Below are 10,686 nucleotides of genomic sequence, written 5' to 3' on the forward strand. Positions count from 1 at the left end.
AAAAACTTCTCGGTAGTCGAAGCCTACAAGTGTCGAAACACTTGTGCTTCGCTTCTACGAGAAAAATACCCATAAAAACTCTAAAAATCATAAAATTACAGAATATCACAGAACCTATATTTTTCAAAAAAAATAAATAAATTAAACTCATACAAGTCTTCGCACGTGTCTCTGATACCACTGTTGGGTTTTTCGGGCCGCGAAAACCGTTTTTTCGCGCCGTGAAAATCACTTTTTCGCGTCGTGAAAACCCCGAAACCCCAAGCCACGGATCCGTGTGAAGAATAAAACTTTCAAAAAATATGAGTACGAGTTTACTAACCTATAGATCTACACTAGAACTATATGTTAAAGAGATTTACCCTTGATGCGCGCCCTTTCGCGAATCCCGCTCATCCAAGGTGCCGGATCTCGAGAGTGTCAAAGTAGACACTCCTCTAGAAGTATCCACACGAACAAGTAGGTGGAGAAAAACCACACAAAAGGTGTGCTAGCACCTTTGGATGGTTCGACCAAAATAGGAGGAGAGGGAGAGAAGGAAGAGCTTGAGGAGGAAGAAGAAAAGAGATATCCACACAAAATGAAAACTCCTCCTCTATTGCCTTGATATGGCCGACCACATTAGGAGGTGTAACCCCCTTCACATTAATCACAATTAATGTGGAGGCCATTAAAGTGAAGAATTGTAACCTCCATGAGGTGGCATCTCACTTAAGTAACCATGATGATGTGGAGCATTATCATTGGTCCACATCTTGCCAACTCACTAATGATGTGGCATAAAGTCAAGTCAAACTTGACTCTTCCTCTTCCTCTCAAGTCAAGTCAAACTTGACTTAATCTCTCTCATGGTTGATCTAATTCAACCATTTAATTCAAGCCAACTTAATATAATGAATCTAATTCATTTAATTAAATTGATCCAATGAGTCATAATCTAAATTAGACTCATTGAACACATGAATCAACTTGAGTCCAACTCAATTAGCCCAATTAGGATTACTCTTAATCTAATTTGATTCATCAAATGAATCTAATCCTCTTGGTTCATCATATGAACCTAATCTCCATCTAATTGTCCTTAGTGTGTGACCCTATAGGTTCTTGTAACGTTGGCAATGCCCCTAAACCCATTTAGGAGCATAAGTAATGAGCGGTATCTAGCAACACATCATTACTACCCAAGTTACAAGAATGTTGAGATCTAACATCATCTTGTGACTACTAATTGTGACTCCTCACAATATATGACAAGTGTCCTTCTATCCTAGACATCTAGATTGATCAATGTGAGGCATAGACCGTGTCATCCTCTGACTAATCTAAATCTTGAACTTCAAGTAGACTCACTAAATCAAATGAGCTCAATATCTCATATTGACTCACTTGGGCATGACCATGCACTTCGTGGTCTCACTCTATCAAGAATATCGATGTCGCTCCCGTCATATAGGAGGGATAGATCACATCTACATCACTCACATCTCTCTGCATAATTCATTATATACCCAGTAATCGCCTTTATAGCCCACCCAGTTACGGGTGACGTTTGACGAAACCAAAGTACATAACTCCTTATGTAGGGAACCATAGTGACTTCAGGTCTAAGGACTAGTAGTCATACTAATAGCCACATGAGAAAGTATATGACACTCATATAACGATCCATGATACTTTCTCATGGCGGGTCATTCAGTATACATTCTCCAATGCATACCCATGTATCAACTTGATATCTTTATATCTATGACTTGTGAGATCAAGACATGTGAGATCAACTCACATGCTAGTCTTATTGCATTAACATTGTCCCTGAATGTTAATACTCGACTAGGAATGATTAAGAGTAGTGTTCCCTATATCATCTCACTATCGGTTCAACTAACCGATTGATATAGGTGAGAACCTTCTACTCAAGGACGTTATTATACTTAGTTTATTTGGCACCAATACAAGTAAGTATAATAACCAAAAACAAATACCTTTATTTATATAAGAATATGATACAACAAGTCCATAATACAATCATCAAATGATTGGCTCTAAGGCTCTAACTAACAACCAAGTGTTAACCAATACTTCAATAAGCAATAGTCTAATTGCAATTTATTAATTTAGTATTTTATCTTTTTATGATGTCAAATTGAACTTTTTGTTATTAAATATATTTATTATGTTACAAACGATATTATGTTAGCCCTCGTTAAAATTTATCTCTGGATCCACCCCTGTCTATAGTGATTCACTGAAGTTCCTTCAAGACATAGAAACTTGTTGCCGATTAGATTACAGTGGTCTAATCTTCTTAGCCCATCTTCCTTAATTAGTGACTCCCAATCCGATTATCCAGTTGGTTTTTATCGGTCCCCAACGGTTATGTTTCCTCTAAATCAAGGGTCCGTCCTACTAACTCAGAAATTTCTGCTAATCGAATTTCCTCGAACCCTAGCTTGGAGAAGATCTAGTAATCGAACTCCCTTGACCCCAAGGGTTAACATTCTCTAAATTGAGGCTACACCCTTAATCAACTCAGAAGTGTTCTTCCGATCGGATTTCCCAATCAGTGTGGGTCATGCTTCCTCAATTTCCTCGTCTAATCAACTCATTTTATCAGACTCCAACTAGATTTCTTCAACTCTAGTGGTATAACTCCCCTCCAATCCTTATAGATGAACAACCACACCATCTAACCCACTCACTCATGCCCCAAGGTTTGATCCTTATATTTCGCATTAGCCAATTGGGCCCTCATTATATTCCCCTTATGAGGATTAAGCTCAGAAAATCCAATAGGCTATGAAGTTTACAAACCTAATCACATTAAGGTGGCGTTTGGTACGGTATAATGTATCTTGCAATGTAATCAGGATTACATTACAAGACTGATTATTTTGTTTGGTTTACTTTTAAATTTGTAATGTAATATAATCTCGATTACAAAATGTAATGAAATTTGTAATCTAGATTACAAAGCAAATACTATGTAATTCGATTACATTACGAGGTCATTGTTTACTGAATGTCGAATATATCCCTAGTCCACCGCCTGCCACCCGCCAGCCGCTAGCCGCCACCGCTCGCCAGCCGCCGGTTGCTAGCGGCGATGATTGCTGGTTGTTAATCAAGATAACATTACAAATTTGATTACATCAAAACTAGAATTACATTACACTTAACCAAACGTAGCCTAAATATTGGGTGTGGATATGTTAAAGGGCATGTGTGACGATATCATACAGATATGGGATATGAACGATGAGACAACTCAGTACAATAAAAATACAACGATTTAATATTTTCTTGGTCATAATAGGATATGCAATTAATGAAAAAGATTAAGGAGAAAAGTAAAGACATTATAAAAGAGTTTTACCCTAGCGGGCACATGTACACTTTAGAAGTGGTGCAATTTATATTTGTTTTCTCCATTATTCATCTTCTACTTTTTTTTTTTCCATTTCATTAATTTGAATGTCGGAGTGAGCTGGGACACTTGGTCCACTTGCTAATGCTTGCTTTTCCCCCTTTTTCTTTGTGTGTTTGTAGGTGTCCTTGCTTTGACGTCTTCTTCCATCTAGTCAATTTTGAAGCCAATGCATTGATATTTAATTTTCACAAATTTAAAATAAGATCACTGTTGCGCTTAGAACAAATGTCCTATGTGATTTATCTTTTTTCATAATTCATATAGTAGGGAACTGGTGACCCATCACTTTTTCTTAAATTGAGTATTACAAAAAAAAAAAAAAAAAAAAAAAAAAACAATTGAATTAGAAGAGCATGGCAAGGCAAACAAGTTGTATATTGTATAGGCTTATTTGGTTAGATAAGTTGATTAGATTGGAAGAACAAATCACGAGCGTGACATACGAAATTATCCTTTTCATGTTCAGGCGACAGTGGACTGTAGAAGCATCCTACTGCGGTTGTCTGTAAACACAAAGCAGAGAGATGGATCGACATGAAAATTTAACTTTAACTTCTTAATATACATCACGAGCATCGGATTTATTGAAAGAAATTAAGAAGCAATTAATTAATGGCTGATCGATTGCTGAGTTGCGCTCTGTCCCCGGCCTAAAGCAGTCATCAGCTTCTCTCTGGTCGTCTCCGCGTCGCCGGCAGACTTGACGACGAAGGTGTGCACCACTCTGTCGCCTCTCACGGTGGCCTTCGAGTCTGTCACTTCGACCTCCGACCGCTTCAAGGCCTGGATGACGCTCCCCGCCGGGTGCGCTCCCAACTCGCAGCCCACGCGGACGACGACCTCCCCGCCGGCCACGCCCACATCGACCTGATGCTCCACGCACTTGTAAGCGCGGGCGGCCTCCATTTCCCCGACCCTTCGCTGCAGCTCTGTGATGTGGACGATGGCGTCGCCGATCAACGACGCCTTATCCATCTTCGAGATGTTGGGCACCACCGCCCGCAGCGCGTAGAACCGCTGATTGAGCTTCTCGCGCCTCTGCCGCTCCGCCTCCACGTGGTTCAGCGGTTCTTCCCGCCCGTTCGCTGGCTTCCGTCCCCTCTTCTTCGGCCTCCGTTCCTCCTCCGCTGTCGGAATTGCATTGAGGTTGCCAGAGCTGTCCTGGTGGAACAGATCTAAATTCTCCATCAGCGTCTCGTTTAAATCGCCGACGAAGATTTTTTTAGGACCCTTCGTCGAAGAAGAAGCGGCGGCGCTTGCGGCGGATGTGGAGCCGTCGTGTCCGGCGGTTAACAGAGTGTTAATCCTCTTTAACGCTTCGGGGTCCTCCGGGATTTCGTCGGTGGAGACCAATTCGAGCACGCCGGTCGTGAACGGAAGCAGCACGACGGTCCGGAACCCCGCGGACCGCGCGAGATATGCCCGAACGAAGTAGTCACAGAATCCGAGCTCCGCCTCCCCGATCCAGACGTGCTTCCCCGTGAGCATAGCCCTCCCCGGCGCTCCCTCGCCGCAGGGAAACGAGAAGTACATGGAGGCCAGGAAGTACATCTCGGCGTCCGCCACGTGGTCTAGCTCGACCGCGCGGTTCTCCTCGCCGCCGCCGCCGTAGAGTTCGTGGAGGCGCTCCAGCACCCGCTTCCTCTGCCGAGCAGCGTCCAGCTGGAGGCACTGCCCGCCATCGAGGTTGCGTAAGCAACCGTCTCCCCATCCGAGGATGAGCTCGCCCTCCGGCGACCGGGTCGCTTGCCAGAAGACGGAGCAGGTCCAGGGCGAGCCGCGGCCCTCAACGAGCTCCCGGAGCTTGGCGTGGATCTCCACCGCACCCTCCTCGACGGCGAGGTGGTCGGAGGATGACACGCGCCGGGGGTCGAGGAGGTACTCGAAAGCGCGGCCGCCGAGGACGGCCGCAGCCGCCGCCCGATCCTCGTCGGACCACCTCATCTTCGTCTCCAACTCGAACTACCAATGCGGAAATATCCCCAATCTGAGAAACGTGGATTTCGTCACGCAGATTAAGGAAGAAACTGCGTACACGGTCGAATTAAAAAGGAGGACGATGGGACCTCAAAAAACTTGTCGATACAGTTAAACATCTTTTGGCAGACAGTTGATTGGCTCCGACGAAAGGGGAATTACAATTTACAAAAATAAATCTGAAATTTTAATTTTAATTTTAATTTAAAATTTTATATAACAAAATATTGTCGATACACTGCAAGGCATCAGTTGCTTTCGAGTCGTTGCCTCGTTGGATTTATGACCATGGAATCTGCGGAGTCACTAAAGTTGTAACCACACTCATGATCCACGCGGGCCCCATCACGAGGGAGCGCCTGGCCCGTGAATTAAAGCAGGTAGAATTCAGGGTGACGGCGATGGGTTTACGATTCGCAGCGTGGTACATATTATTTTGGAAATTCACGAATGTTATCCGATGAATATTATTATCTGATTATTCGATGGTTGGTTTGTTTTTTTTTTTTAAAGTATGACATCTTTGTATCATTTGCCAGATTGTTATTTTATTTTATTTTTGAGATATATTATTTTATTATATTAGCTATATGTTACACATGTTCCAATTTTCAATTCGTTAATGATATTAAATCTTCGACGGCTACATGTAAATTAACTGAATCTACTTTATTTTTTTTCATCGATGCACGCACCAATTCAGACCACGCCAACTCCCTGCACGAGATTCAGTGAACCGAATTCGAATCGGGTCGGTTTTTTTCACGTGCGCCAATTTTTGTCCATTGTATCTGAATTACAACATCGCCAATTCAAAAAATGTGAAGTCACAATACTGTACACAGTTAGAAATAATCCTTTTAATTTAATTCGTATTCTTTTTTTACTTTACTTTTTATATAAAAGAGTAATAATATGGAAACTTAAGAAAAAATTTAAGGATCATTCTCAATTTTCTCTTAAGTTTTTTTTTCTGTACATATTATTAAATACAACTTAATTTATTTAAATCAGTCGAACGACTTGACTTTGAGGGGAATTAATAAATCGGTGAGCATCAAATCCGTTGACTTTTGAATTCGTGCACGCATCGAAATTCTTTCACGTGCCTCGAATGAGTTTCGTGCATGAACCATGACTTGAAAAAAATCTTCTGTTCTGTTGACTGAAGGAAGAAACCTAATTGTTATTTGTCTGATCTTGCTTTTCAACTTTAGTAGGCCTTTAGCAGGCCTCAAAAATTGGGCTGGGTCAATCTAGATGTCTTTCATTATCCAGATATTTGCCTCATCTTCTGTCATTTGATTGGATTAACATATCATCAATGAGTTAGTTGAGACAATGACAAATCATGATTTAATTTAGCCTCTCTTTTTTCCATTTTTATTTTAATTTTTTGAGTAATTATTTGACGTTATTAATTATGGATAGTTAACTGCTATAGGTCTGCTAGCAAATATATGACTATCTATGGCAATTAAATTACTGGTGATACTAGATCGCTATATTAGAAATCATCCTACTTGAATTTATTTGAGTAAAATCCTGAATTTATTTGATGAGTAAACTATAGGAGCAGACTGTTATCTCCAGACTAAGCAACTTGTAAAAATTAAATACCCGCTTTTTTAAAAAAAAAAAAAAACTCTTAAAGAAGACAGAGTAGATGACACAAAAGTCTTCAAAATAATTGACAAATAATTAAACAAATTGCTGTGTCAATTCAATTAGTAATGGCGGAGTCGTGCAAGAACGGTGACCAACGACTTACGACTCCAAGAATCTTTTTTTTTTTTGTTTTTTTTTTACTTAAAAAAAATCGATATATTTCAGCGTTATGTTAACTGGAGGTCCCACCTGTAGGCATAATGATTAGACAAGGGGACCACCAGTTGCGTGAACCGGTGGGGTCGCTTCTTTCATGCCCCCGACGTGCTCGCCGTGATTGATGTTCCCCAAATTCCACCCGCGGACGGCCGAAACATGATGAAGGCGTGTCCGGCGTTTACGCTCACCGGCCCGTGACGTTAACGCCGAATCACTGGTCCGACCCTGCCTCTCCCGATAAATCTTCGAGCCAAATATCGAAATAACTCGGAACAATATCCTGAGGGTGAGCTCACGGCAAGTGATTGCACTCCGAATTGAAACCCGAGATTAACAACAACCAAATCCGCCTCGGTTCCTGCAACAAATTACGACACGAAGCGTTCGTCAGTTTAGTTAGCAGAATGAAGCGCACAATCTGATTCAGCTCCCCTTCTTTTTCGCTTGGATTGATGCTTTGATTGGGCGGAGTCGCAGTACCAGTCTCTTTACTGCAGCTCTGCCATCTCCTCTTCCCTCTTCATCATTGCAATTCACACGATTGACAAAGGTGAGTCTCAAAGTTGTTAAATTTCTTCATCCCGTCTCTTGTGTCTGCAGAAATGGTGCTGAGACCTGTGTTTCTTCTTGCGGAAAGGGTTTCAGGTAGCAGCGGCCAAATTTTGATTCATCCATGGAGGCTATTTATCCATCTGCTTCCTTGAATTATAGCCAGTTCGATGGGTCCACTTTTGATGAGCTCTCCATGGAGCAAAGCCTGCTCTTCTCGGATAGCCTCAAGGTGCCACTTTTTGTCTCTTTGATAAAGTCGATTTCTTGGATTTGTTAATTCTAAGTGTGATCTTGCTGAAGGTGTTGATGTTTCCTTTCTGTTTGAAGAAATGGTGATATAGAATCAAATGCAATTTCAGTTTTTGATATGAGATGGAGTATAATTCTTTCTTTCTTTCTTTTTTTGATCTTAGTGTTTTGCATTTTTATCTCCAGGACTTGAAGAATTTGAAGGCGCAATTGTACTCTGCTGCTGAGTATTTTGAGTTGTCATACATCACTGATGACCACAAACAATTGTAGGTGCATTCCTTGATTAACTCATTAAACATTCTTTAATAACTTGTCTTCTTTCTTCTGAATCAAAATCTACGTTGCTTGGCATTGGCAGTGTGGTCAACACATTGAAAGACTATGCTATCAAGGCATTGATTAACACTGTGGACCATCTTGGATCAGTTTCATACAAGGTAAATGGGGTTTTGAATGAGAAGGTCGATGCTATTTCTGCAGCAGAATTTCGAGTTTCAAGTATCGAACAGGTGTAATTTGAATCTTCACTCCATGGTTTCATTAAGAAATTGAATTCTAGATCAGCATATTTCATAGCAGCGTAATAGACTATTTTAAGTGGTGTTTAAGGTGAAGCAGATTGTAAAAGAAAGAGTCTACAAAGAATTTGGATATTTAACAAAACTTCTCTATGTCTATCACAGAAAATTCGAACGACTCAAGAACTTGTCGATCGCGAAGGGCTAACTCAACAGGCTCTGGTAATCAAAACTCCTAGATACCACAAACGATATGTTTTACCTGGCAAGTCTGTTTTCCTTCTACGTTTGATTCAATAGTTTATACCTCCATACCTTTAGCTGACCACCCCAAATAGTTAAAACTTGCAACTTGTCATCAAAGTCATCGTTAGCAGCAAATCCATGCTTCTGATTTCTACACGTTTCTTGTTTGGTTTGATTGTATTGTGTAGGAGGTCAAACCATGCCTGAATCTGGAAAATATGCAATGCCAAAGTATGAAATCCATAATGCTGCCAAGAAGAACATTGAACCACCCAAGTTTGAATCTGGTAAACTTTGATGTGTTCCAATAAATATCAATCATTAATAGTTCATTCACAATCAATATTTCAATTGCTGATCAACATCATCTTTACCATCTCTACAGTCCACAATGCTGACAAGAAGATTGAATCAGCCAAGTTACAATCTGGTAAAGTTTGATGTGCTACAACAATTGTCAAACATTAATAGTTCATTCATTATTAACTTTCCAACTGCTGATTAAACCAATCTTTGCCATCTCTACAGTTCAAAAACCAACACTGGATAAAGCACCTTCACTTAGGTACTCGTATCAGATTTTTAATTTAACTCTAAAAACTTGAGCTTGCACTCCTACAAATTTGAGGTTCCTGTGAAATGCATTAACCAGGAAGACACAAACCATGCCGAAATCTCCTTCCGTACGAGCACGTTCAGTATCTCCTCGGAAACTCCGTTCTCCTTCGCCTTCACAGCATTTTGGAAAATACTTCAGTCCTGGTACTAGTTCAGATTACATCCTTTGGATCAAATTCAGCTGACAGAAATTAGTTGAGACTTACAATATGTTTCTAATTCCAAATTCAGATAAAAGAGCACCATCACCAGTTCCAGTGTCTAATCCATTAGCAAGGTCTGGATCGCTTGCAATACGACCCAAAACTCTCAACTCATCATTCAGCATGCAACAGGTATCAAAATGCCACTATTTTAAAACTTAAAATGATTCTGGCACGCACTTGAACATAGCTCGTTTTGGAGCCTTAAAATGGGAACCTAATCATGTGCTGATAACTTGAGAAACTTTGCGAAATGCCATGGAAGTAATATTTTCCCATGCTATTCTCTGCTAAAAGTTGTTTGGCTTGTTTTCTTAAAAATTAATGTTTCGTCCCCACAATTACATCGAAATGAAAATTTTCTTTGTTGTTTGTTCAAATTTCTTTGCAATATAATGTTTAAATTTTCTTTTTCTGCGGTATCCTTCACAGACTAAGAAATCAATATCAATGAAGCTGCATGCTGAAAGGAATGACCAAAAAGATACCGAGCAGAATCCAAGCAGAGGCAAAAAATTGCTTAAGACCCTGCTCAGCAGGCGCAAATCCAAAAAAGATGATACAATTTATAATTATTTTGAGGAATATTGAATCAAATATTTGCGTTTTTCTACCTCAAATTTTGTTTGTGAAACATACTTAAAGCTATATCATGTAAAGCAGTTTAAAAACAAAGCAAAATTGTGCTCGGAGTATCAGCACACCTTTTTTTTTCTTTTTCTTTCTGGGTATAATGATGTTAAATTCTTGTAAATTAACTATAATCAATTTCAGATGGTGCTGTTTGATGCTACCAGGTGTAAATGTGATTGTGAAATGTAAATTTTTCATGTATCTCCTTGAGTGGGAAGCCTTTTAACTGCTTTAGTTGATGTGATGTGTGCATAGGATTTGTAATTTTAGCTTTTCCTTACGTATTTTTGATTTAATGAATTTTTTCCTAATAATAATAGATTTGGAATTATTGTAATTAACAAGTGATATTAGTTCAATTCATCTTAGATTATGATATTGATACAGTGATAAAATGGACCCTCTAAAAAATGGGTTAAAGTTAAAAGGATTA

At 40.0% G+C, this 10,686-nt stretch overlaps 2 protein-coding genes across 4 annotated transcripts; one reads left to right on the forward strand and one right to left on the reverse strand.

The window, feature by feature from the left end:
• Positions 1-3,952: 3,952 nt before the first annotated feature.
• On the reverse strand, positions 3,953-5,498 carry LOC122035020 (transcription factor MTB1-like). The gene has a single exon (XM_042594384.1). It carries the CDS (start codon positions 5,369-5,371, stop codon positions 4,037-4,039), a length of 1,335 nt encoding a protein of 444 aa, XP_042450318.1. The 5' UTR covers positions 5,372-5,498; the 3' UTR covers positions 3,953-4,036.
• Positions 5,499-7,511: 2,013 nt separating this feature from the next.
• LOC122035028 (protein ABIL2-like) lies at positions 7,512-10,413 on the forward strand. 3 transcript variants are annotated; one of them, XM_042594395.1, is made up of 11 exons: positions 7,512-7,781; positions 7,869-8,012; positions 8,219-8,301; positions 8,394-8,544; positions 8,719-8,818; positions 8,988-9,086; positions 9,185-9,229; positions 9,328-9,364; positions 9,452-9,561; positions 9,649-9,752; positions 10,041-10,413. In XM_042594395.1, the coding sequence occupies exons 2-11, from the start codon at positions 7,905-7,907 to the stop codon at positions 10,209-10,211; spliced, it is 1,008 nt and encodes a 335-aa protein (XP_042450329.1). In that variant the 5' UTR covers positions 7,512-7,781; positions 7,869-7,904; the 3' UTR covers positions 10,212-10,413. The 3 variants fall into 3 exon arrangements, with proteins under 3 accessions (XP_042450329.1, XP_042450334.1, XP_042450342.1); XM_042594400.1 differs by having other exon boundaries at positions 7,515-7,781; positions 7,877-8,012; XM_042594408.1 differs by having other exon boundaries at positions 7,517-7,781; positions 10,053-10,413.
• The last annotated feature ends 273 nt before the right edge of the window (positions 10,414-10,686 follow it).

Source organism: Zingiber officinale, chromosome 1A (assembly GCF_018446385.1).
Source record: "Zingiber officinale cultivar Zhangliang chromosome 1A, Zo_v1.1, whole genome shotgun sequence".
NCBI lineage: Eukaryota > Viridiplantae > Streptophyta > Magnoliopsida > Zingiberales > Zingiberaceae > Zingiber > Zingiber officinale.

Bases quoted from the DNA above. Each gene is read 5' to 3' on its own strand.
- LOC122035020 (XM_042594384.1), bottom strand. From the start codon at position 5,371: ATGAGGTGGTCCGACGAGGATCGGGCGGCGGCTGCGGCCGTCCTCGGC.
- LOC122035028 (XM_042594395.1), top strand. From the start codon at position 7,905: ATGGAGGCTATTTATCCATCTGCTTCCTTGAATTATAGCCAGTTCGAT. The intron at 9,230-9,327 runs GTAAAGTTTGAT...CCATCTCTACAG, and splicing joins ATCAGCCAAGTTACAATCTG to TTCAAAAACCAACACTGGAT. The intron at 9,365-9,451 runs GTACTCGTATCA...TGCATTAACCAG, and splicing joins GATAAAGCACCTTCACTTAG to GAAGACACAAACCATGCCGA.